The 27,803-nt window shown below is 40.7% G+C and overlaps 1 protein-coding gene and 1 long non-coding RNA gene across 3 annotated transcripts; both read right to left on the bottom strand.

Moving 5' to 3' along the window:
• Positions 1–1,065: 1,065 nt before the first annotated feature.
• On the bottom strand, positions 1,066–25,210 carry erlin2 (ER lipid raft associated 2). 2 transcript variants are annotated; one of them, XM_085180681.1, is made up of 12 exons: positions 25,094–25,210; positions 18,062–18,169; positions 17,629–17,710; positions 13,840–13,886; positions 13,548–13,609; positions 13,319–13,444; positions 13,139–13,212; positions 8,244–8,302; positions 5,738–5,829; positions 5,539–5,628; positions 3,004–3,083; positions 1,066–2,916 (listed from the first exon to the last, which is right to left on the bottom strand). In XM_085180681.1, the coding sequence occupies exons 1-12, from the start codon at positions 25,177–25,179 to the stop codon at positions 2,737–2,739; spliced, it is 1,086 nt and encodes a 361-aa protein (XP_085036807.1). In that variant the 5' UTR covers positions 25,180–25,210; the 3' UTR covers positions 1,066–2,736. The 2 variants fall into 2 exon arrangements, with proteins under 2 accessions (XP_085036807.1, XP_085036808.1); XM_085180682.1 differs by lacking the exon at positions 25,094–25,210 and adding an exon at positions 18,273–18,585.
• On the bottom strand, positions 8,357–13,132 carry LOC146507299 (uncharacterized). Its single transcript, XR_014877255.1, has 2 exons — positions 10,034–13,132; positions 8,357–8,770 (listed from the first exon to the last, which is right to left on the bottom strand). It is a non-coding gene; the product is annotated as an uncharacterized LOC146507299 (long non-coding RNA).
• Positions 25,211–27,803: the final 2,593 nt, after the last annotated feature.

Raw genomic sequence — 27,803 nt, 5'->3', positions numbered from 1 at the left:
CACTCCTTTCTCCTTCCCTTGAACTTACACAAAACTTGATTTTTATTCTAGAAGACTCTTGAACCCTCCGCTGCATAGCGTTGCCCTGAGGCAACAAACCACATTTTCATGCCTTACACTGGCCCTTCAAAAAACAAAACAACCTTTTTTTTCTTCAAATAATGCTACCGGGCACATCTCTTTCCAATAAAATGATGAGTTGAAGGTGGTGTGACTTTCTGCAAGCTGCACTACATGAGCGACATCTCCATTAGGAGGCAAGATAAAGATCACACTTTTACATGTTTATAGTGAAATAAATAAAAATACTTGTATGTGCATGAATATGTTAAGAAGCATATTTGATCGTTTGTTCTACTTTTTAAAATTTATTTATACAGCAAAACTGTTCATTTTCATTCGTTGCCTCAAGGCAACACTGTGCAGTTAGCCTAATTTTTTTCAGTCAATATAATGTATTTGCATATGTGTGTGATGTGTTTGGGTGCATTTATATCCCTGAATCAGGTTTGAGGGACACTTAGGAGCTCAGGGGTCAGTTGGTAAAGTAACTGTGTCTATGGTTGTGTATTACTTATTGTTGTGGGGACACAAATTTGTTTACACACTCACATTGTGAGTGCCTACTTCCAGTGTTAAATTAACACTAGAGAGTGTCTATATGGGTCCACTCCTCTGAGTGTTAAATATAACACTGTTGAGTGTTAAATGAACACTTTTGACAGTGTTATATTTTTTAAAGTAACCTAGTCAGTTTTGAAGATTAACAATGACTAACACTGAGCAGTGCTGATTTTCTAACACTGGAAAATAACTCAAAATGTTAGAAATATTCCAGTTGTGATGGGAAGGGCCAGGATAAGTCTCCAGGAAATGAATGTAAGTTAATGTAATGTCCCCAAAAAACAAACAAATCACATTTTAAGAGATTAGAGGAAACTTTATATTAAAACAGCAAACTTCTTAAAAGAAACCGTCACCCACATTTCAGCCCTGGGGCCAAATCTAAAAGCAGTTTTAATATATAAATATATAGTTTTAATATAGAAATCTTATACACTAAACTGCAAAGAAGAAAACACAGTACTTTATTATCAGAAGACAATGCCTTGATTGTACATTCACAGCTGAAGTCAGTACAAAAACATTTGCGTGGGTGGGTGCCAGTCCCTTTCGCTGACAGCAAAGTGGTCCACTTTTTTTATAAGTGTGTCCACTAACACATGATGTGAAGATATAGCCACAAGAAATTAAAAAATGATAGACGAATCAGATGACAGAAAATCTTAAAATAATAACTTTTTGTAAAAATGCCATTTGGCTCCTGGCCTAAAGAAATATTTGCTCACAGTGACGCTGCTTATACCGAGCACGTCAATTCCCCTAAACCAGTCGGTTCTTTGGAAAATTAAGCACATGGTTATCAGCGCTCAGTCGTGCATTCTGCAAATTCTTCCTGGTTGGAAAACCTCAGAGATGACTCAACGTGGACTCATGAAGATTTCCCAACAGATTTTTTTCAAACACACTGGATAGTATGATGTCTATGAGATCACTGAAGTGAGTGACAGAAACTACAGACTGAGTTTATGGATGGTTAAAAACTCGTCATCATTACTACATCCTAGAGTGTTCCTCCTCCACAGCTGCGTCACGCCACCAAAGACTAAAAGGCAATTATTAATTCTTGTCTTATGAAGAGTCTTACAGGACGCCCACGAAATTGGTTACATAAAAAATTTTGCTTAATAGTTTTGTGAGAAGCTATGTCACACACGAATACTTTGGTTATGTCATATTTCTTTCACAGTGGGGGTGGAAAAAGAAGAAGAAAACTCCAGAAACAAATAGTCTCTTAATCAGTTATTCAATGTGAGAAACACGTATACAGAAAATATATAACAACTTCACACAGGTGCACAAATCCAGCATTCAAAACAAGTTGGAAAAACAAACTGCAGCAATCCAGTGATGTTGTCAAATGTGACAGTGAACAGCTACCTCAGTACATTCATCCTCAGAGACACATTTGGTCCGTCTTTCAGGCAGAGAGCAGAGAAAAAAAAACACTCTTGATTACAGTCTGTGTGGAAATGTGAAACACGTAACTGAGTAACAGCATGGTTTCTGCAAAACATTCACTCAAACGCTCAACCTGCTTTGTGATGGTTATTTTGCTTTTTAAATAATGACCGTATCAAAAACTAATTAAAGCATGTTTATCTACCGTGACACGAATGAGACCAATCAGCTGACTTCCCCATGGAGACGGGCAGTGTTTAAAGGTGCCCTTTAAAAAGAACAACCTTTGACATTGTTGGCTGTGGGCATGCTTGAGGAATACAGCCATTACTTTAGTGGAATGGATGGTACAAACAAAGTATTGATGGATTTGGGATCCTTGATGCTTTGGCTACGTAGGCTCGATGCACAGACCATAAAAAAAAAAACAAAACTGAGCAGCAGCAGCAGCAGTAGCAAGGACAAGTTTTTAAATTCTTATTTTGCTAAATGACAATAATAACAGATTTAATCACACTGTGTCTAGAGGACTTCAGTGGCCATCAGGACAAAGCGAATGCTCATGTTGTCTGTTCTGAGGCTGGAGAACAGGGATTCCTAGCAGTAATTCAGATGTGTTGAGAAGTACAGACCCGCAGTAGGCAGAGCTTCCCTTGGAGGGAAGCATCTCCTTCAGCTGATTGAGCATTCCAGCAGGTGCCACTACTTTTCTGCCTAATCCAGGTCCATGATGTGCTCGGCAACAATGTCCATGGCTGCCGAGGCCTTGATGGAGCTCCCTGCTGAGCCAGAGTCCACAAACATCTGCGGTATGTCGTTCCCAAAGTAGATTTTGCTGTTGGTTGCAATGGCCTTGTATTTCATCAGCTGCAGGTACTCTGGTGTTAGCTTGACCTGTGTGAGGGAGCGACAGGATTCCAGTGAAGAAAGGTAATTTTGCAGCCCACATTTGTCAACCACAATATGTGTTTGTGTCTTTACCTTATTGGCCTCAGCCGCTCGCTGAGCCGTGTAGAACTCTGCATCGGCCTTGGCTTTCTGCCGGGCCAGGAAAGCACCGTCTATGAACCACAAACACAAACTCATATGAATCATTAGCGGCATGGCAGTTTAACAAAAACTCTACCGTAGGCGTCAGAGAGCGGGAAGCTGGAGGATTTTCTGCAAATATGTATTTGATCCAACCGCTAACTCCCAAATGCAGCAGCCAAAACAAATGCACTTGAAAAAAGCAAACATGTGGCAGTACTTACTGCTGAGTTTTACACGTTCCATTATCAGATTTATAAAAATGTACCTGTACTGTACTCACAATGCAGCCTCAAATCAGTTCACTCGATGGATACATTCATTTTAGAGATCAAAGAAATATGATCCCTTTAAAATTTAAACAGAATACTTTAAAAATGAGCCCAGTAAATCAAATCAAGTCATTATTATGAAATCATTGTTTTAATAAAAGTGCATTTGTATAAAACACTGAAGTCAGACATTCACTGGCCACTTTGTTAGGTACACCTATTCCACTAGACATTTAAACTAATGAGCAGTCAGCAGAAAATCTGTATTTGCAAGTAGAGATGGCACGATACCACTTTTTTATGTCCGATACCGATATCATAAATTTGGATATCTGCCGATACCGATATGAATCCGATATAGTGTGTTTTTTAATCAATAAAACTGTTTGTTTTTTTTTAAATATATTGCTGCATTTTGTATAAGTTTATACTCAAGTTTAAATAAACAACACTAAAGCTATTCTGTTATACCTGTATGTAAAAAATACACTGCACCCAAAATATTTCATAGTTCAGCAAAACTGATCAATCTAATAAACCTAAACCTACTCCATCCTTCCTATTCTGGTATTTTAAAGAGTACTTAGCAGAAATATTAAGCAACCTAACTAATAGGGTTGCAAACTCCCAGCAAAAAAAAAATAGGGAACCACCCCCCAACCTCCACCTCATGATGCTTAATCGACGTAATCAACTTTAATTTGATGCAATGTGGAAAAAAAATGCACAGAAATAAATTATTTTTCAAGAATAATTAAATAGATTCAACATCTTTCTTCAACAGAACTGCACAGATGGTATCTTCCCAAAGGAAAAAGTACTATAGCTTACTAGGGTATATTAGACTTAACAGTTACTATATACAGTAATGGACTTCTATATATTTTACATCAGATTAAAACTTTGGGTGTAAGATTCAGATAATTATTTATTAAAAGCTAGACATTTTAAATGAGAATAAGAAAGAAAAGTATGTCTTTGTGCCCCCTTTTCCCTGTTCATGCCTATCGGCCCCCCTGGCTAAACTTTGCTAGATCCGCCCCTGCACAGGTATCAGCCGTCAGCTACGTAGAAAAAGATCCTGGTGTAGAAAGTAATATTAAAAAAAATTCTAACAACAGCTTATCAAGGTTAAACGTGCTGCTGTTGTTCAGCCGCTGGTTTCCTCTTTCTGGCGCGAAGTGGGCCAAAAACAAACAAGAGAGACGGAGTTGCGACAGAAAAGCCGATCAGCTGATCATGAAGTAGCAGCAAGAGAGAGAGAGGCAGTCGCTCCATATATCAGTTGTTAAACTTAACATGGGAATGCTTTACAAACATTCAGAGATGAATTTACACACTTGCTTTAATTCTCTCTGGGATAACTTCCTCTGAGATAAAATGCTGGTTTGCTAGCGAGGCTACAAATACACACAGCCGCTCTATCACGTGAGCACACTGCTGCTACGTGCTACGGTTATGAGCTGAGTTACGCCGTGTCGCAAGTTTTGTAAGGTGCTTTTTTGATATTTAATGGATTGGATTACATTTTTTATTTCTCTCCGATATCCGATCCAGTAATTTACGTCAGTATCGGACCGATACCGATACGTAATATCGGATCGGTCCATCTCTATTTGCAAGTAATCGAGTCGACCTACAGTTCAAAGCGAGGATCAGAATGATGACATAAGTGACTGCATGTGCTCTGAGTATTTGAGAAACTGCTGGTCTGCTGGGATTTTCCCCACACAACCATCTCTTGTGTTTACAGAAAATGGTTTGAAAATATCCAGTAAGCCTCATTTATCTGGGTGAAAATGACATCAAGAGAATAGCAAGACTGATTTGAGTTGATATGAAGGCAACAGTATATCAAATAACAACGTATACCCAATATCCAGGGTATGCAGAGGAGTATTTCAAAACACAGAGCGTGTCCAGCCAAGATATCTGCATCTGGGCTACAGAAACAGAAGACCACACTGGGTGTCACTCCTATCAGCTAAGAACAGAAAGCTGAGGCTAGACGATTAGAAAAATGTTGCCTGGCCTGATGAGGCTCCATTTCTGCCGCAGCATTTGGATAGCAAGGTCAGAATTTGGCAATAACACAGTAAAAGCATGACATGAATGGTTCTGACTCATGCTGGTGATGAATGAATCGTTTCTCCTCGCTGAATGAAAAGCACCACAATCGCTCTTCTTTCTTCTTCCTTCACTGCTGGATACAAACCTTCAATCTCAGAGATTTTTTTTTCCGTTTCCTTCTCCATGACTTTCTGTCCAAACTTGATTTCTGCAACTTGAGCCACTTTCTCAGCCTCTACAAAAAACAGAACAAAACCCCAAAACATCCAAGCATGTTAGCACGTTGAGTGCAAATAACTCCAAACAAAGCGCTCTCAACATGACAGTCTCTCTTCCTTTCTCACCTATCACCGCTTTAATCCTCTCCGTCTCTGCCTCCTTCTCCACAACCTTCTGTGTCTGCTGGGAGATCAGCAGCTTGGTCTTCTCGCTCTCCCTGCGAACATGTTAAAGAGCAGTTAATAAGAAAACAAAACAAAACAAAAATGCTTTAACTGAGAGCTACATGTGACTTCTGTGTGCAAGCTTGACGTTGGGAGCTGCTTGCTGCCGGATGTCTGTCGTTTGTTTCAATATTAACTTCCACAGAAATCAACATCATTACCAAAGAAGCCGGGGATGACACAGCACTCAGACCCTGGCAAAGGAGCTCGACCCTGGGTCTACCCCCACAACTTTCCAAACCTTTATCTCAAATCTGTTATTCTGGCATCCAAACCACGTCTTGCAGTAAATTCTAATTCTCTGTTTTACCTTCAGCCTCAGAGGAGCCACTAGTGTCCACTCAAGAGACTAATGACTAATGCCTTTCCCACAGACTGGACTGCCTTTTGTAACACTATGATCTCAAGTTTCAAATTCACAATGTTTTTATTACTGTCCAGAACAAAAACCAAAACGAAGTCTGTCGTGGAAACAAAACTGAAAGAAACACGTGAATGGAAGATCTAATTACCCTCCACAAACAGCAGTTATAGAGGAAAACAGGATAAAAAGCCTGACTTCCTGTGCTGCTGTCTAAACAAAGTACCAGAAATACAGATGCTACTGCCTCCCACAGGTCAGAAAGGTACTTTAGTGACCGAATCTAACAAAGTGAAAGTAGTGATACTGGAGACTTATTTAAAAAGGAATCAGTTTATTACATGAGACTAGATTCTTATCAAGCTGTCGAAGTATACAGCTCACTGTTGTGGCTAGTGTGAACATTTCTTTATCATTTTACGCATGCACACACGCACTCATGCATGCATGCATACACTCTTTGCTTAAATACTGCAGAGCCCTTGCTAGAGCCGTTTCCCTGCTGGCTCCAGTTTTCCCATGACTGCATCAACGAGTTGAAAAAAACTTTGATTTCGGTTTTAATCCGTGCAGCTTTTTAACTCTTCCACACACATCACTGCTTAACCAAGAACCTCCACTTTTTAGAAGGTCAGAAAAAAAACCTCACTTTTTTTAGGCTCTCCCACCCAAAAAGTTTTATCAATCCAACTCCTCAGCAGCACAAGCTCGTTTTGGCTGCTCCCTTATTCAGAAGCGCCGCGGCAGGTAGAGCCCCATGTTTGAGTTGCAAGACTTTTAAGTTGGATGCTTCACAGCTCTACGGTGTGTCAACACATTTGCCTTTCATAAGAAACATCACTGAATAGAGAATCAGATTAGAGGTGTTGTGTCAGAAAGAGCATCTGGTGTGTAAAATTAATTAAAAATAAATAAATAAATAAATGAGACGAATCAAAAATATGTTGCGTTTCCGTTGTAGTGACCACATGTGAATAAGAGAGGAGCTCCCAATAAAACCCAGAGCTTCAGCTCTGCTTTCCCTCCACTCACAGGTTGATATGAATGCTGTACCTACATCGGGGCAAAAACAGCTGATTTACTGCTTATTCTACCTTCGTACTCTCACTTATGGCCAACATAGAAACCTCAGTTTCTATTTTGTCAGTATGCACAACTTGAGTGCGTAAACCTTGTAAGAACCTGAAGGAAAGCAGCAAACATGTCCACGAGCACACCGATGATTTTTTTGTGACCACTCAGCCTGTCCATGTGACACCAAACACACACGCGTCCTTCACACAGCTCACCTGTGCAGTCTGTGGGAGCGTACACCACCAGCATGAGGTTAAGAGTTCAGTTGTGTGTTTTTTCTTTTAGTTGTGCTGGTGGCAGTGGCAGTGGGTCACAGTTACAGTTTTCCATGTAGCAATGAAAGGATATAGAAATCTGTTTGAATGTTGTGCTATGGAATGTTTAACAAATGTCGTGAGTAAGTGAGGGCTTGGTGATCACATATGCAGGTCTACACATGATGTTCTGCTCTGATGGATTTAGGGTCATTATTAATGTTGTGATGATTTAAAGTTGTTTGTTTTAAGGTCAGAGTGAATGTGGGTGCTCACTTCACCGCTGTGGATCTTCTGCTACATGTTCACACACAACAGGTCTCTGTGAATTATTCACTTTTCTACAGTTGCGTTGAATGTTTGCCATCGCCTTGCATAAAGAGCTTAAAGGATCTTCCTTTAAGCATGCTTTCCCAGTAAGACAAGTCAGAGTTACACATAGTATTGTGTAATAGAGTAAATGCACCCACAGGTAACAAAGATCTGATGACTAACTACCATCTAAATTCTGTCCGTTATGTAACAACATATGGGCGTCCATGGAAGACTTAAGTGTATTAAGTTATTTCATTTCAAGTTATTTTTTATATTCTTCTCATTCAGTCCTTATAAACATCCCCAATAGAGAAGTCTGGAAGAATCATATTATTTTTTCCTCCCCATTTCATATTCCTTGTGGAATAATTAGAAGAAAAACAAATCAAAAAACAAAACTCACATAAGCTCGTAGTTCCGGCGAATGCTCTCTGGGATGTTGGGCTTTGTGACACGGACCGCCTGTGGATAAACGGGACAGAAAAAACATTCAGATGGAATGCAACGACCAACAAGACCATAAAAAGAGCTTTTTACCACCAGAGAAGCTCCTGCTGGAGAGGAGCCCAGGCCCAATCAAGTCCTGTTAAAGAACTCTCAACCGAAACTGTTATTTCAGCAGTTCCTGTTGATTTAGAGTAACCATGTGTGGAGGAGTAAAGCCCAGTGAAGCCCTTAACACTCCAGACTGACACATGGCTACACTGATGAGTGCAGTGAGGAGGTGAATTAACAGTGGGGAAGAAGAAAAAAAATCATCAGGCTCTCTTGTAACTTTAAAGAAACACTGTTTTGTGATTTGATCCAAACTATGGGAGAGAGCCTTTGTAAATCGATTTTATGGACTGAAGACTGGGTTTAATTAGGCTAAAATGATCATGTGTAAATTATTACAAATGTGTAATGTTCCTCTCTGTTGCCTCATTTGAGCTTTCCCTTTTCCTCACCGACAGGCCACAGTACGTCAGGCTGAAGGACATCACGTCTGACACTGTGGTCAGCAGCACAGGAGCACCACAGGGAACTGTGCTGTCCCCTCTTCTCTTCACCCTGTACACCTCTGACTTCTGCTACAACTCTGAATTATGCCACATTCAGAAGTTTGCAGACGACACAGCCATCATGGGGTGTATCTGGGATGACCAGGAAGAGGAGTACAGAAGTCTGGTGAGGAACTTTGTCGCATGGAGTCACACAAACCACCTGCAACTCAACACCTCAAAGACTAAGGAACTGGTTGTGGACTTTGGGAGGTCCAGAGCAGGTCCACTGCCGGTTCAGATAGAGGGGGAGGAGGTGGAGGTGGTCAACAAGCACAAGTACCTCGGGCTGTGGGTGGACAATAAACTGGACTGGTCATGCAACACAGAGCACCTGTACAAAAAAGCCCAAAGCCGACTGTACTTCCTCAGGAGGCTGAGGTCTTTTAACATCTGCAGGAAGCTCCTGAGGATGTTTTATCAGTCAGTGGTTGCTGGAGTACTTTTCTATGCTGTGGTGTGCTGGGGGAGCAGCACAGCAAAGAAGGACTCATCCAGGCTGGAGAAACTGATCAGGAAGGCTAGCTCTGTGGTCGGCATGAAGCTGGACACTCTGGTGACAGTGGCAGAGAAAAGGACACTAAAGAAACTGCTGGACATTATGGACGATGCTGGGCATCCTCTGCACACGGCCATAAACAACCAGAGGAGTCTGTTCAGTGACAGGTTGCTTCTCCCAAAGACAAGAACCAACAGACTTAAAAACTCCTTTGTCCCACACGCCATCAGACTGTTTAACTTCTCTCTGGAGGGGAGAGGGAGGGGAAACAGGAGGACAAAGGAGGGGGGAACAACTAAGCTGTAGTGCCTCTTCTCTTCACTGTGCAATACCTTTTGTGCAATACTTTTTGTTAATAATCAGCAGTGCAATAGACTCCATACTTGAAATGTGCAATTCACTTGTATTTTTATTTTTATTTTTATTTTTATTCCTATTTATTCTATTTATCCCCTTTGTATATTTTATCTATATATGTCTTTGTATTTATATATGTGTGTATATATATATATATATATAATATTCTTAACTCTGTAACTTCTGTCGGTGCTGTGCTTTTTGGAAAAACAAATTTCCCAGAGGAACCTACCCGAGGGATTAATAAAGTTTTTATTTATCTATCTTATCTATCTATCTTTATTAGAACAAGAAAACATTTGGCACTTTCCAAAGAAATGATTCAGAGTCAGACCGCCTGCCATCCAGATATTCAGTCAGCATACAAGATCAGAAAAGGTCGACAGAGGATGAATAATAACGCCCCTCAGGGAACTTCACCTAAACTGAAAGTGAAAGCATCCAAGCTAAAAAGACCACGCAAAGCCTCGAATGTCTTTTTTATATCGGCCCAGTAGAAAAGCAAAACTTGTATAAATATATATAATCGACCAGAGAATAATATGTGTACTCTAAAAACATTAAAATCAGGTTTGGGGTTGGACCAATCCGAACTCCTCCGAAGAACTAAATTCAATCCTTTATAATAAATATCTACAGGCCAGAATTTGATTCACAAATGTGAACCATGTATTGCATTTTGTTTGACTCAGACAGCTCAGTTGTATAATAAACTAGTGTTTCATTTCCCAGACGAACTGTAATTTCTGTTGCATCAGTAACCTTGGAATAACTCTCATTGGTGCTATTGGCAACAGTTAGAGTACACAGACACCACTCTAACATGTGTCCAGCAACAAAAACAAGGAGAAAACTAAAGCAGCACAAAGGCTGGAAGTGAGATTGAACATCTGCCACTGACTGTTTTTCGTTCTAGCATGATTACATTTTGCTTCTTCTACAGAGTAAGCAAAGAAAATGAAGATCTTAGGAAGGTTAAGCAACAGCAATTTTAAAACTGCTGACAGATCTACAGTCAGGCCTTCTTTATAATGTAAATAAACTCTTTTAACCAAGTTATCTTATCAACACAGTCTTACTCAGTCACAAAGGTGTGCTAATTAACAAGGCATGCAGAGACTAAAGCCACAGCTTCCACTTTAATGAAGACATAATAACATACAGTCCTGGTCAAATGTTTAAGACCACTTGAAAAATGGCAACAACAAAAAAATTATATTTTGCATGTTTGGATCTTAACAAGGTTCAGAGTTTCAACATACAAGATGAAATGGGAGTGGGACCAAACATTTTTTGGAGCATGCAATTTATTAAAAACAAAGCTTAAACTAAAACAGGCTGTTTTACAGCTGATCAAAAGTTCAGGACCACATGCTTTAAAACAGCGGTCCCCAACCCCCGGGCCTCGGACCGGTACCGGTCCGTGACTCGTTTGGTACCGGGCCGCGAGAGTTGAGGCTCAGGTGTGAAATGTATAGTTTTCAGGGTTTTTATTGGTTTTCAGCGTTATTTTGTTATCGTTTTTATCGTTTACTCGGTTTTCCTGGGTCTTTTCATGTGTGTTATGAATAAATTTATTTTTTTCGGTACTGGTACTAGTTTTATTTTGTTGTATTTATCTGCGACACCTTAAAGGCCGGTCCGTGAAAATATTGTTGGGCATAAACCGGTCCATGGCGCAAAAAAGGTTGGGGACCGCTGCTTTAAAAGGCCAAATCTGGGCAAAAATGTGGATTCATTGTCATTTTCTGTCAGATAGTCACACTGTCATGACGTTCTGATGGCAAAGGCAAAAAAACCTTTTTGATCGTGGTCGGGTTGTTGAACTGCGTAAGCAGGGTCTCTGACAGTGCGCCATCGCTGATGAGGTGGGATGCAGTAAGGCATTAATTTGGAATTTCTTAAATGATCCTGAGAGTTATGGAACAAGAAAGTCAAGTGAAAGACCCCCCAGAATTTCACCATCACTAGCTGAAGAATCCAAATGGCTGTCCGTTAAGACACTGGATGATCCTCAGCCCAAATTAAGGCTGTTACCGGTGCCGACTGCAGTCCCATAACCATCAGACGGCATCTGAGACTGAAGGGCTTCAAAGACAAAAAATGTCTTCAAAGGCCTCGTCTCCTTGAACGCCACAGAACTGACTATTTGGACTTTGGAGGAGAGCACCAAACATGAGTCAGTAAAGTTGGAGGACATTTTATTGTCTGCTTTTTCCTTCAGTGGAACAATGAAGCTTGAGGAGGTGCAGGGGTGTCAAACATGTCCAGATGTCACAGACAGCATCCCTCATGACTGAGGGCCCTCGTCTGTGTGTTAATGAGACAACGCTACAGTACACAATGACTGCAGGACAAGGATAATAACATCCCTCTTTTGGACCGTTCTGCTTGTTCCCTTGATCTAAATCCAATTGAGAACCTTTAGGATGGCAAGTGAAGTTTGCAAAGATGGACAGCAAATGTTCCAGACAGCAGATGCCCTTCATGCTGCCGCCTTCGTCTTCATCTACCACTTGGTGAAATGTTCCCACTCACCTCATGGAAACACTTGCATTAAGCATGCCACAACTGATTTTTGAAGTGAAAACAAAAACGGTGGAGCTGCTCATTACCGAGTTCATGTTTCGAACTTTGATTTCCGTTTTGAGGGGTTTACAGGTTTTTTTGGAGGTGTGATCCTAAACTTTTGATCAGCTGTAAAACAGCCTGATTCAGTGTTTTTTTTTTTCTCAATAAATTGCGTGCACAAAAAATGTTTTGTCACACTCCCATTTCTTCTTGTTGCATGTTGAAGCTCTACTTGGAAACGTGTTAAGATCCAACCATGCAAAACATGACTTTTTAACATTTTTCAAGTGGTCTTAAACTTTGGATCGGGACTGTATGATGAGACATTATGATAAGGGATCACAATGTTAGAATAATATAAGCTGACTGATCCAGAGCAGGTAATGTTTGCAGGTAATGTTTGCATGTACATGATGTACATGGAACAGAGTCTGAGAGAGGACAGAGGAATATGCAAACCTGTAGAGCTGTGTTTTACTATACTGTAGTATGAGTATATGTTGGAGCAGTAAGAACTGCACATTACTACATCACTACAAATGACCATGCACTTAATTAGTAATGTAGAAAAACTTTTTAGACCTGATTTCTAAGTCTGGTCTAGACTTTAAGGCTCAGTAGGGTTTATTGGTATTCAAAGGGTGTACCCGATCATGCATTCCCCATTATCTCTCATTGAGTCTTGGGGTTTGTCGAGTCAGCTAATGCAAAGAAAGCCCTGCTGTGTGGTACACCCTGTGCTGTCAGCAAACTGACACAGCTCTGACCTCATATTTACAATCACACTGAACTTCATTCTGGCCTGGGGTCTGTCTGATCCTCTGCCTTTACCTGAATGATAAGTCCAGGCGCCATGTTTGTTAGATCCTCTTGTAGCGTCAACTTCAGATTTTCATCTATTTGGTCTGTGGGGGAAAAGTGTGCAAAAAAGGCAGGTAAACACGAAAAGCTCTGAAACACTTCTGGCTCTCCAACTGTTAACAATGGCGCCCTGAAGCCCCCGCCCCTCACCAAACAGGCCGATGTAGACCTCCTGCAGAGAGTGAACGCTGCAGAACTGGTTGAGTTCGTGGTGAACTTTGTTGAATATCAAGGCTTTGTCATAGTCTGCAGTGAAGTTCCTCACTATGTCATACACTGCAGAGATAGAAGTTTGAAAAATTACATTTTTATATATGGAGTTACAGCTGTCCTGATGATATTAGGATAAACACACTGTGTGGTGAAACGCTGAAATTACCCGCCGATGGAATGAGGTAGTTCACCACTTCTATGCGATCAAAGTAAATCATCACTCCTCCACTGAAAACAGAGACAAAAAAAGCAGCATATCATTCAAAAGCTTTTACGCAAACACCAGTGTGAACTGACAGGGGCGATTTTTTTGGTAGTTCAGACATGTTGGTGAATCTCTGATCCCTGCAGCGCTGGCGGTTGTGTGTGGGAGTCTGTATTGTGTCATGATAAATGCTGAGTTTAATAAGGCTTGAAACCACATCTGATACTGCTTAATCCAAAAACAGCAAACTAACCTTGTGCCACATGGTACGTTCTTCACTTCATCTGTCTGCAGCGTCGTCTACGAGATAAAGATCACATGTTCGATATGTTGATTTTAAACACTTCAAACTCCTTTTATTGGCTCCAACATGCTAATAAAAACACTCGACCAGTAGGACTCAGAGGAAACACAGCAACAGGACATCACATTGTCATTATATACCAGTGCAGCACCACAGAGAGCCTGACCAACATCTCAGTCTGGAATCATTTTGTTTCTCCTCGTAAGCCTAATTAATGTGGTCTTAATTTGACTCAACACGGGAAACCTCACCCGGCCCGGACACGGAAAGGATTAACAGATTGATAGCTCTTTCTCTACAATAGAAATAGAAAATATAAATATAAATAGTACAAATAAATAAATGAAGACAGAAATGGAGACAAAATATGGAGGATGAGGATGACTTGGATGGAAGGATGGGATTATTTAACAAGAGTAATGGACATTTTTTGGTTGTAACACCAAATAACTCCAACTAACAGTGTTTTTGGAAATCGTCGTGATGCCACAGTGAATTTGACCTCTAACCTTTTGGACGTAAAAGGGCATCACTTCATCAGTCATAGTCAAAATGTCGTTTGTGAGGTCTCAGTGACCTCAGTGACCTGTGACCACCAAATTGTAATCAGCTCCACCTTCAGTTCAACTCGATGCTTGTGCCAAACATTCCATTAATCCCTAAGATATCATGTTCTCAAGGAGGAATGATCGATTACGCCTCCATTCACAGCTGTCATACGCACTCTTCAAAAATGAAAAGAATACACTGCTCAGTGTTTCTCAGAAATATTTATTCTATATCTTTCAGGACGTAGACCGTTATCTCTGCATCATATTTCTGTCTATGCACAGTCATGCAGAAAAGAAAGCGCACCCTCTTTCAGTCCTAAAGCTTCATATATGAGGACACAATAAAACATTGATCTGGTCCTGTTCATGCATGTGACATCATTGGGGTCATTGTCCTGCTGCATGACACAATTTTGGCCGAGCTTAAGCTGTCAGACAGATTTGACCCTATGATACTAGGATAGAAAGGTGGCCAGGTCCTCAGCCCCCCACCACCGTGCTAATATGAGGTGTTTTTCTAATATGCTGTGTTTGGTTTTCACCACCTGTGGCACTCTGCATTGCATCTCCACTTAAGGGTCATCTGTCCAAAGGACGTTTTTCCAAAAGTCTTGCGGTTTGCTCAGTTTCTTGGAACAATATTATTATTACTGAGCTACAAACAGAACGATAACATGCATGCAAAGGCTACCAAAACCATAACCCCCTTGCTAGAAGCAATAATGTTTCACTAATACAGTGGTTTTCCTCAAAGAAACTGGGCCGTATGGAAAAAAATAATATCCATGCCCCTAGCTACTAAAGCCAAAACAAAGACAGAACTCAACCTGATAAGTTGCTTCAGCTTTAATAAGAAACTCTTGATTACCATCAGCTGCATTCAAACCACTAATTGCATAAAACTGCATTTTCATTTTTCCCCAACGACTGCAGGTAGTAGCTTGTAGCTAAATCTGATACAAAACATCTTTTCTTTGTTTATGATTAGCGTATTTTGCAGCCAGTCCCTGAAAAGAAAGAAAAGATCAACAATCAAGAATGAACAGTGTATGAAAACATTCTGTAGAGACGCAGGGCTCGCAAAATGTCAAAATCCCTGGTAGCCCTTCGGGCAGGCACTCTTCAGTTTTTGGTAGCCCAAAATAAATTTAAGTAGCCTGAATTAAAAAAAAAAAAAAAAAAAAGAGGACAATTTTTAGATTTAGGTATAAAATATTATACTTTAATGTATAAATTGTAAAGGAAACAAAACATCAATCTAAAAATATTTAAAACACGAATTACAACAACAAATTACAATCATCAACTCAAATATTTGGTTCTAATTGAACAGAAATTTCTATGAACTTGCAAGAACTGTGTAGAACATGAATCAGTCTGTGTCAGATCCTGAATTTGAAATTTCCACTGAAGTCAGGGGTAAGAGACAAGTGGAACCAAGATTGAGGCCATTTGCTTTTGAAGTTTGCAAAGACTGCTAAATTGTGCCAGTGGTAGTTCACTCTTTGCAACATAGTAAGCTGTTCTAAACAGATTTTTCAGGACTTCTTGTTATGCTTGGTTTGTTTTTAGTATGTTTTGTGCAATTGGTGTTTGTTCTGGGAAAGATACTGCAGACTGGGCAATAATGCATTTCTTGCATTTCTCATGGGTTCTGATGGGGTCTTTCTTAAAATGACTGGTCCCAGTAACAAAGGCGCTTGTCGACTCAGAAATCGAGGGAAACTCACAACACACCCGGCAGAACATTATGTTATTTAGCTCGTCATATTCCAGCCACAGAAATTCTTTTGTCCATGAAACCAAAAAAGCTGCGCTTTCATTTTGCCTCAAAGTCTGATTTGTCATAACTTTTCCGATTTGTGGAAGGCTTTTCTTTGGCTGCCCCTTCTTCACCCTGACCTGTCTTGTTTGGCTCTGCAGAACTAAAATACCTGCGTAAATCCATCTGCTTTTACTTGCATAACGTTGAGCAATTCTCTGCGCAATCAACCTCTATCACATGTTTAAGCTTGCTGCGGGAGATTTCACTTGTCATGTTTGATAGTAAGCTAATGATTGATAAGACGATCTCAGAGGAATTGGTGCGCAATTAATCTGTGACTTACCAATCAGTACTGTCGCTCTCTATACACAGTTCATGCGATTGCAAAGTGAAAGCAAAAAACAAGCGCAAATTCAAACGCGATTTCAATATGTCACATATTGACAGTGGCTCATCGATGCCGATGACATAATTACTCAGCTACATTTGCGAAAGAATGCAAAAGCATTGACATATCTTTCCTTCCTATGATAGCCCGACGGGCAGGGCTGAGATGGATTTTGGTAGCCTGACTGGAAGCGAGCCCTGATGTCTGGATCTGAAAAGAGAAGCTTCTCTCCTACAGGGCTACAAGAAGGGTGGACACTGACACCAGAGACCGAGCTCCAGCTACCTGAAGCGTCTGGTTGTAGCTGCTGCTAAAGGTGGCCCAACTTGCTGTTAAGGTCATGGAAGTGATTAATGTTTTACAAACTTTGGCTTCACCGTGCTAATCTTTACTCAAACTGCTTTTGTTTTATACGCGATACAGTTTGAAGATATAACAACTTACTGTGAAGCTAAACAAAGAGCTTTTCATGTGTCTAATATATTTCCCCATCTTATATTGCAAGTACACTGTTATCTTCTGGGAGTGGGCCATATAATGGCTTAACCATGCCCACTTATATTTTACAGTAGTGGAGACACTCCTTCTCTGCACACACCTTTTGAAAGTTATGTTTAAACAATGATTGAGAAAGAAAGAAATCATTTACACTTGGCTTATATGGTCACATAAGACTTTGATGGTATTTTTTTATAAGTTTGTACGGGGAGAACAGACCTCACACGGATATTCATTCAAAGAAAAGAACAACTGAACAACAGAACATCCAGCATTCACATCATCCCTCCATAATACAGCCCACCCCATGGAAAGCACAGCATATTTATGACGCAAGATAAGGAAATATTGTTTGTTTTACTGCAAAATCACCATGAAATTGTTTACTTTTGTGTTACCAATAACAGTGTGACATTAATAATATTTATACTCCTTTTATTTATTTTGTATCCCACAGACAAAATGTGACATAAAGCGAGTAATGTTCAGATTATTAATAACCGGAGAGTTCCAATAAAAGGACCAGCATGACTCACCTGCACAGACTTGTATGTGGTGATGAAAGGAAGCATAAGATGGAAACCAGGACCGCTGGTGGTGGTCAGGAGAGCCCCTCCCCTGTGTGGCGCACAGTTAGAATCAGTAAAATCATTAAAACAAAAAACTTCCAACCTCAACCTAGACATTTTCCAGGCTTCAGAGGACTCATTTGTGTAAAGAGCTCCAATTAAACAGGAAAAAATATGCAATTGAACCAATTATTTACTGCATGTCCATGCAAGTGATGATATCAAAATATCCTGAAGCTAAGCTGGCTTATAATAGCTAACAGCTGGTAATTACAGTGCTCACCGTGGGACAGACAAGACGCTAAAAGCAAACTGATCGGAAGCAGGTGCTTGATTCTGGAAAGTTGTGCAACAGAGGATTGTAACGCTAATCTCCCACATAATAAGTAAAACAGCTCACCTGTAGTAAACTCCAGTGTGCCCCTCATCAATCTTGTGCACGGAGGCCAACAGCGCTGCCCCTCCAAGAGCAGCAATTATTGAGAATACGGCACCCCACTGTGCCATCCTGGCAAGAAGACAGGAGAGACAGCATGTGAAAATAATGAGCAGATGGAGCTTCTCTTCTGGTGTTTTCACACCGACGGTCCTAATTACAATCAAATGCTCACACAATCATCCAGCTACATGTCGCAGAACAACTGTCTATCCTGCCAGCGGGCCACAAAGTGCAGCAGTAACACACTGCAGCTTCCTTCTTCCTCACTGGTTTATCTCCTCTCAGCTCAGGCTTAGCCAGACATCAGCTGTGACCTTGTCACACTGAAAGAGGATTGAGCACCGTTGGCCTAGAGACAGCTCAACACATTGCCACTTTAGAAAACACGTGCAAATAGTCAGAACGCGAGCCAACACAAACTCAAATGCGCCATGGAAGTAGCAACAAAAAAAATTTCCAAGCAAAAAGTTGAATTTGACATTTAAGCTGACAAGCAGCTGACTTCAATAACTTCAAAAGTCCTAACACATCGGAAAAAAACCAAACAACAGCATCCTGGTCTGTTCATAGATTTTTAGTCGAGTTGTAGTTTTAATGTGCAACATCTGTCGCCAAATGAATGAAGACACGTTCTTGGCTGGCTGGTGTTTAGTCCATTTTTGTTTGTTTGGTTTTTTAAACTGGAGTATACTGAGCTCGTTTGTCACTGAGTGACACTTTTTACTTATGCTCCACACAGAGACAGTCCACAGAGCATCATCAGGCTGGATTTTTCAGTTAGGTAACTAAAGGATCGTTACTACACGTCTCACATTGCAGTGGAATGTGAAGGATTCAGAAATTGTTCTCCAGGCTTCCTGGAGGAGATTCAAACTCCTTCTTTTGATGTTTCTGCCTTTTGTTCCGTTTCCTGTTATGTTGATCCCACACTGCTTCAATAAAATTTGGATTCACAAGATTCCTTGTGTAATTTGGCAAATCTCTGTCTTTTCTCCCCGTTTCCCTTCCTTCAGAATGGCTTTGACAGCTACCCTCTCACTGAGATCATTTCTGATGCAACCTCAGCAAACAACTGGTGGGATCAACTAAAGGGCCCCAGGTCCTGTTTCAGGTCTTTGGAGTTTTTCCTATTTCTGAGGAACATAACTTTCATATTCTGCTCATCTGCATCAGATAGTTTTTCAGGCCTGCTACTTAATCTACTTAATATTTTGTCCTCTGTTTCTTTTTTTAATGACACTGCACACCATGCCCAGATGGGCCAAAACTTCAGCCAATAGTTCTTTGTGCCTGTAAAATGGTAAATGGCCTGTATTTGTATAGCGCTTTTACTAGTCCCGCCTAGGGACCCCAAAGCACTTTACACACCCATTCACGCACACATTCACACACTGGTGGAGGCAAGCTACAGTTGTAGCCACAGCTGCCCTGGGGCAGACTGAAGGAAGCGAGGCTGCCATATCGCGCCATCGGCCCTTCTGGCCAACACCAGTAGGCAGTAGGTGAAGTGTCTTGCCAAAGGACGCAACGACCGAGACTGTCCGAGCCGGGGCTCGAACCGGCAACCTTCCGATTACAAGGCGAACTCCCAACTCTTGCAAGAGTCAAGAGTCTCTTGAGCCACGGGAACATATGATGACTCAAACAAATGAGTCATCATATGTTCTCATTTGTTTAGTTACATCTATGAGAAATGACAAAGATAACAGTTTTACGACCGTGCTCTTGAGCCACGGCGACCGTGGCGACCGTGCTCTTGAGCCACGTAAAACTGTTATCTTTGTCATTTCTCATAGATGTAACTAAAAAAATGAGAACATATGATGACTTGTTGTGACACGCTGCCAGTTCAATATAGTCTCTGCTCAGTTGTCTGTTAGGTGTAGAAACAACACTGGCTCATCCCTTGAGTTAGGCATCTATTTTCTGCTCAATTGATTCAAGAGTTAAACGGATTAACCAAAAAAAGAACAAAAAAAAAAAAATAGAGAGAGAGAGTTTTCTGTTCAGCTCCACCCCTGAGTCTTCAGATCCAGTGTGGAAACATGGTGACAGCTAGTAATGTCAGCTTCACAACAAGACGACACCAACTAGTGAGTGACATAATTAGTTCATTAGCTCTACAGTCTCTGGTTGTAAACAGTGTTACAAATTAATCTCCCCTCCAGTGGTTGTGGTTTTCCAAGTATGACAAGTTGTTTCTGTCTCTACACGCTCAAGCTGTTTCTACAGCATCTCATTTGTGCTGGAACCATTACAGAATGAGAAACAACACCACTCATTTTACTGATGTCAAAAAATCAATGTCCACAGGTTACAGCATGTGGAGGAAAGAAGGCTGCATTCAAACTTACTGATGTGCTGCATACCACTTCTTTCTCAACAGGGCAGCGTTCAGGTGTGTTAATACTAATTAGATATTTAGATACAGTGGGGCAAAAAAGTATTTAGTCAGCCACCGATTGTGCAAGTTCCCCCACTTAAAATGATGACAGAGGTCAGTAATTTGCACCAGAGGTACACTTCAACTGTGAGAGACAGAATGTGAAAAAAAAAAATCCATGAATTCACATGGTAGGATTTGTAAAGAATTTATTCGCAAATCAGGGTGGAAAATAAGTATTTGGTCAATAACAAAAATACAACTCAATACTTTGTAACATAACCTTTGTTGGCAATAACAGAGGTCAAACGTTTACTATAGGTCTTTACCAGGTTTGCACACACAGTAGCTGGTATTTTGGCCCATTCCTCCATGCAGATCTTCTCAAGAGCAGTGATGTTTTGGGGCTGTCGCCGAGCAACACGGACTTTCAACTCCCGCCACAGATTTTCTATGGGGTTGAGGTCTGGAGACTGGCTAGGCCACTCCAGGACTTTCAAATGCTTCTTACGGAGCCACTCCTTTGTTGCCCGGGCGGTGTGTTTTGGATCATTGTCATGTTGGAAGACCCAGCCTCGTTTCATCTTCAAAGTTCTCACTGATGGAAGGAGGTTTTGGCTCAAAATCTCACGATACTTGGCCCCATTCATTCTGTCCTTAACACGGATCAGTCGTCCTGTCCCCTTGGCAGAAAAACAGCCCCATAGCATGATGTTTCCACCCCCATGCTTCACAGTAGGTATGGTGTTCTTGGGATGCAACTCAGTATTCTTCTTCCTCCAAACACGACGAGTTGAGTTTATACCAAAAAGTTCTACTTTGGTTTCATCTGACCACATGACATTCTCCCAATCCTCTGCTGTATCATCCATGTGCTCTCTGGCAAACTTCAGACGGGCCTGGACATGCACTGGCTTCAGCAGCGGAACACGTCTGGCACTGCGGGATTTGATTCCCTGCCGTTGTAGTGTGTTACTGATGGTGACCTTTATTACTTTGGTCCCAGCTCTCTGCAGGTCATTCACCAGGTCCCCCTGTGTGGTTCTGGGATCTTTGCTCACCGTTCTCATGATCATTTTGACCCCACGGGATGAGATCTTGCGTGGAGCCCCAGATCGAGGGAGATTATCAGTGGTCTTGTATGTCTTCCATTTTCTGATGATTGCTCCCACAGTTGATTTTTTCACACCAAGCTGCTTGCCTATTGTAGATTCACTCTTCCCAGTCTGGTGCAGGTCTACAATTCTTTTCCTGGTGTCCTTCGAAAGCTCTTTGGTCTTGGCCATGGCGGAGTTTGGAGTCTGACTGGTTGAGGCTGTGGACAGGTGTCTTTTATACAGATGATGAGGTCAAACAGGTGCCATTCATACAGGTAACGAGTGGGGGACAGAAAAGCTTCTTACAGAAGACGTTACAGGTCTGTGAGAGCCAGGGATTTTCCTTGTTTGAGGTGACCAAATACTTATTTTCCACCCTGATTTACGAATAAATTCTTTACAAATCCTACCATGTGAATTCATGGATTTTTTTTTCACATTCTGTCTCTCACAGTTGAAGTGTACCTCTGGTGCAAATTACTGACCTCTGTCATCATTTTAAGTGGGGGAACTTGCACAATCGGTGGCTGACTAAATACTTTTTTGCCCCACTGTATATTAATATAGGATAGATTTCTATATCCAATTGTGGTCAGATGTTGCCATAAAATGAGCATGAATGTCATTGTAATTTTGTGTTTTTAATTATTTTATTTGAACTGTTCTTTTTCTGGGGTGGAAGATTGCAGAGTACATGATAGGTTTGTAGCTTAAACCTATTCGCTGGAACGTTGAAGACAATATAATTACACAGCAAAGCAAGACACGAAGTAGGCAAAGATCTTCATGTTTCTCGTGCACGGGAGAGAACCGGACAAACGCCGTTCCTTCGCTTGACCCCAGTTGCTCTCGTCCGCTCCCCCGTAACACTGCTCTTTTATTGAGGTTACATGAATATGCATAGGTTCATTAACATACGCCGCCTATATACAAACAAAGAGTACCTTGCCTGTGTGTGTGTGTGTGTGTGTGGTCAGAGTGTGACCCCATAAATGACTTCCCTAAACCTACTGGTCTGGAAAGTCTAGCACTTAGCCTAAAACAGATATAGCTACGTTTATCCTACCATAAAACAATGTACGACCTCTTCCCATGCTCCCAGGATGTAGGTGTGGATTCCAGAACACTCTGGAATGCACACCAAGCCTTTGCAGACTATTAAGGATCACACATCCTATCACTACACAATTATTTAAACACCTCTACCAATCTAAGACTAATTATAAAACTCTAAGCATATATAAGTAGATATTTCTAAGCATAAATGACAATCAACATTACAAAACCTAACAGTACACATCTTGGATCGCTTAAAAAAAAAAGAAAAAAGAAAAAGAGTGTGGTGCACACGTTATTTTTATTTTGGACTAATCCACGAGGCTCACATGTATATACAGGCACAAATTTACACATACAGGCCTGCTTGTATTTGATTTAATGTCTTAAGTAGCACCAACAAGCTTTGATATTTGACCACTTTTCTTGGCAGAATTGGCAGAGTTCACTTAAATTGTTAGGGTTCTCAGCACAGATTCGGCTTTTAAACACAGTTTAAAGTTTCCATACTTGAGGTCGGGGCTTTGAGAAAACTACTCCAGGGCATTAGTGCTAGCCTGTTTTATCCGTTCTAAAACAAGTTTTAATGTGTGTTTGGGATCACTGCTCTGTTTGAACACACAGTTGTGTACAACTATTAACCATCTAGCTGGTAATTTGAGGTGGAAAATTTGGAGTTAGCCCTCTTTCTTCATTACTCCATCCACTTTGTGCAGTGTTCCAGTAACAGGGCAGCAAAACAGCCCAAGAACATGATGTCACCACCACCATTCTTGGCAGCTGGTTCAGTAGGTTTTAAAGCCTTGCCTTGACCACTTCAAACATATATTTTGTCACTGTGATCAAATAACTAAATCTTGGCCTTATCTGACCCTAAAACTTTTCTCCAGAAGGCATTTGGCTTGCCCATGTGGACAGCTGCAAATTTCAGTGAAGCTTGCAGGCGTTAATTTTGGAGCATCACTTCTTTCTTGGTCGACATCCTCTCAGTACATGGTGATGTAAAACTGGCTTCACTGGTATTCCTGCAGTTTCTGGATCATGGCAGGCTTGAGTCTTAGTAGTTCCTGAACACCCCATTATGAATTTACTCTCATCTGAGGGGTAACAATTTGCCAAGGTCTGGAAGAAGACTCCAAGTGGTGAAATGTGTGAATAACTCCACCTACGTACAGCTGTTTGAGATGATAATCCTGGAATGGAGACCATCCCAAATTGTGAAATTCTCCTCCTTAGATCTGCACTGTGCTCCTTGAACTGTCTCATTGTGCTGAGTATCGGTGAATACAGTCAGTGCTGTCAAATAAATCTTTTGGCAAAGATAACCTACCAGTCATGAGGACTAAATTAAAAGTCCTTGGCCTTGTTGAGTTAAAACAAATTGTAGAACCTTCGGCGCCATTTATGGAAATATCTAAGTGAGTGTATGATATATTTGAGCCTGCATGTACACTCTTGACCTTGTGTGGTTCAACGAAAATCCCAAATAAATTAAAATTTGTGGACCCAACCCTTGTTTTCATAAAATCATTAAAGCGGACTGTACAACCATTTCACACTAACAGCTCACTGAAAACTCCAAATTGCATCCATTGCATTTATGCCCATGCTGAGTGTGTCTAAACTTGTGACCACAACTGCAAACTTCCTGTTGACTAACTTGACCTGATGGAGCTAGATATGGAGCCATTGCAGCTTTGCTTAGTAAAGATTCGCAGAGATGTAATCTGGTAACCCTGCTAACTCAAATGGCTTTTATAAATACAATGCTTAAAAACATAAGGAGAGATATAATCCAATTTTGATTTCTCTACTGATCTTCAACCGTTTGCTTTTTAATATACAATAGTGTTGGATATATTTATTAACGCTGCAAACTTTAAAAGCAATGAAACTGGGTTTGCTTCCAGTATTAAACGTTTAAAACAAGTTGTGTGCACAGCTTCCTCAGATAAACGAACACACCACCATTACAGCATTTCAAAGTTCAAGTTAACGTTGGATTAAATTTAAAACACACTTAGGCGAAACATGTACGCCGAATAAAAGGAAAGACCCTAAACATCTGACTGTAGCATGGAAATTATTAAAATGGGACAGCCACGTACGACATACAACTAAACCAAATGAAAAAATCCAAATATGTGAATGGGATTCAGATTCATGGGCTTCGTGGCTTAGCAACAGCGGGACATAAGTTGTTACATTATTGCTGCCTCACAGAAAGGAGCCTCTTTCAGTGGCAGACCTTATCCAGATGTCTCAACCTTCACTTGAGTGTCCGTTTTAAAAGCTTAACACGAGGCCAAACACTAAATCATGTTTAGCTAACACTGCTAAGTAAAACAACCTTAGCCAGTCTCTTTCCTTCTAACATGCTAGTGGCATGTGAAACGGAGATGGTACATAGTTTAAATATGCAGAAAGGCACATTTCTGTAGCTCAACAATATCTTACCTGTAGTTTCTGCTAAGATGACAGCAACACAAATAAGAAACACCTCCGGTACTTTCTTTTTCGTTTTCCTTTTGACTGTGCGGCATCTTTTGCTTTTTTTTTTACTTGCGCCCTCTGGCGGACAGCCAGCAAACCGCATGTGCCTCACTGAGCCAGGGCTATCTACGGGGTCAAGTTGAAGATGCAGTTTTGTTTTGTTAGTGTTGTAGGGCAGCTGATTTACTGTGTGCACCACAGTTTTAACCTCCTAAGACCCGAACTCTTTCACCGCATGCATTTTCAATTTCTCTTTGATATTTGGGCATATTAGGGCATATGAATGTAAAAACAAAGAATTACCAGACTTATTTATTTTTTTTAACTTATTTTTGTTTTTAAGAAAAATAAGAGCCACATATGAGGATATTCATTTAAAATATTGATAGAACAGTAGCAGTATAATGTCCTCGTAAAAGGATATCAGGCCCTTGTAGAGCAAAATTGAGTATTTTGGTCTAAATAACCCAAAATGTGATGTCCACATATGTGGACGCCAGGTCCTAGGAGGTTAATATGGTGGGGGTTATTATCACGCTGATTAGGTGACACCTCTGACACTGCCACAACAGGAAAGACAGCCACAGACTATGGTTAAAACCCAAAGGCTCTTTTTCACAGTGGTTTGCTGTGGAGTTATTTCATGTTTGCACAGAACAAAGCAAATTTGTTATAACTGTATATATTTATAGGAGAAGCTAGGATCACCTGTGAATACCTAAAATAACTATTTTTCAGCACTCTCATATAGGGTGACACATTTCGGTCTTATGTACCACTTAAACATCACAGTTCTATCACTCAACATCTATGTGGTGCTTTTAAATACTAAATACCTAGAGCTAAAGCACAGTTACCCACCAACTTATCAATGTGAAAGTGAATAAAGCATTTTAAATGAAATACTAGTATTCTCATAATAGGTGCAAGTGAAGAAGAAATGGGTTCTTTCACCAATAAATTAACTTTACTTAATGGCCCATATATAGTCTGGGTCAGACTATTGCCTGCATATGAAATATGCGGTTGAGCAGTTTAAAAAAACAAGCCCAAAATAAAAAAACTTTTCAAACATGTAACATGCAAGGAAAGATCAATTATAAAGCAGAATGAGAACAGCAATAAGTGAAACTTCAGCTTTTTGTCTTATTATATTTGCCAAAGACGACATGTGTGTGTGTCATTCTTTCTGTCTGTAAACAATAAATCTCAGGGAGAGACTGAACAGGTTGATCCGGAGGGTCAGCTGTCTTCTAGGATGCCCTCTGGACCCAGTGGAGGTGGTGAGTGACAGGAGAAGCTGTCTTCCCTGTTGGACAACATCTCCCACCCCATGCAGGACACTCTGACAGCACTGAGCAGCTCCTTCAGTGGCAGGTTGTGGCACCCACGGTGTGGGACGGAGAGATTCCACAGGTCTTTCCTTCCCACTGCTGTCAGACTCAACAACAAGGACTTCACAGCTGACCAAACACACACATATACACATGTGCAATAACACTAAGTGCAATCCTCTTTTTCTGACATCATAACATAACATAACATATTCTATTGTACATAGTATCTTATTTTTATTATCTTATCCTATTCCAGTGTTTTTCTTAATTTTTGCTACTGTAACTTTGCACTGTCCACTTTCTGCTGTGAAACAACACATTTCTCAAGTGTGGGACTAATAAAGGTTATCTTATATCATCTTATAAAACCTTGTACAGGTGTAGAGGTGGGTCATGTTAACAATCCATTCAGATTTGCCTTACATCCAATGAGGTCTTCAATGTCAACTTAATGATTTATTGGTCAAAAATTAACACAAAAACATATCATTTAGAAACGGTGAAGGTTACAAGTGTGCTCTGTATTATCCACATATAGAAAGTACAGTATAAAAGTTTTAAATATCATGTCACATTTGACCTTTGACCTCTCATTCAAGATCAGTAGATTGAGCTGAGGCTCAAAGTGATAATCACGCTACATAGGACTATTTAAAAATATGCATACAGGCATATTGCTAGAGTTTGTTGGAAATGAACAAAAGGCCTTTTGATGTGAAAACTTGCCACAGGAAAATACAAATTCAATGGGAAAATAAGAACGAAACTAATGTTGAGCAAGAAAACACGAGGGAACCAAACAACTCACTCTGCCAAAGGACAGGGGAGGCTGAGACAGGAGGGCGATTATGGGGAAGTGGAGACACATGGGAAACACAGCGGGATCAAATCATCAATAACGAGATGGGAAAGTTAGGCCCAACAGAACACACAGTAGACAAGAGAGGATCGTAAAACAGGAAACATTATTAATACTAAGATTGCGTCCAGGATATGCAGACTTGACACAGGGACAGATGCACACAGAGACAAAACACAGACCAGACAGACAAGGAGGCCTGACCGAGGGAAACAAAGAGATCACAAAATTAAATATTCCAGACCCAGGAAGGGCCAGAAGATAAGCTGAGACTACAAAGGATATGCTAAGAAAGCTAACGTACATATTTTTTTGACCTCACAGCCCATTGTTCCTTCAGTGGGCTGGTTTCAGTCATTATGCAAATGTACTGTTTATAAGATTTGGGGAAACCTGCTGTCAGCTGAGACTGAAGAAGTCACTTGGATGAGTGAAGAAACGTTTCTCCCACAAAACGCTACGTCCAGATGAACAGAAT

This window comes from Neolamprologus multifasciatus, chromosome 12 (assembly GCF_963576455.1).
Source record: "Neolamprologus multifasciatus chromosome 12, fNeoMul1.2, whole genome shotgun sequence".
Classification (NCBI taxonomy): domain Eukaryota; kingdom Metazoa; phylum Chordata; class Actinopteri; order Cichliformes; family Cichlidae; genus Neolamprologus; species Neolamprologus multifasciatus.
This window is presented reverse-complemented; position numbering and strand designations above follow the sequence as displayed.

What these genes read in the sequence shown, in the direction of transcription:
- erlin2 (XM_085180681.1), bottom strand. Translation starts at nt 25,179, where the DNA reads ATGCCGCACAGTCAAAAGGAAAACGAAAAAGAAAGTACCGGAGGTGTT. An exon ending in CGCCTGGACTTATCATTCAG is followed by an intron (nt 8,303 to 13,138) that starts GTAAAGGCAGAG and finishes GTTTATCCACAG; the next exon opens with GCGGTCCGTGTCACAAAGCC. An exon ending in AAAAATCTCTGAGATTGAAG is followed by an intron (nt 3,084 to 5,538) that starts GTTTGTATCCAG and finishes TGTGGTTCATAG; the next exon opens with ACGGTGCTTTCCTGGCCCGG.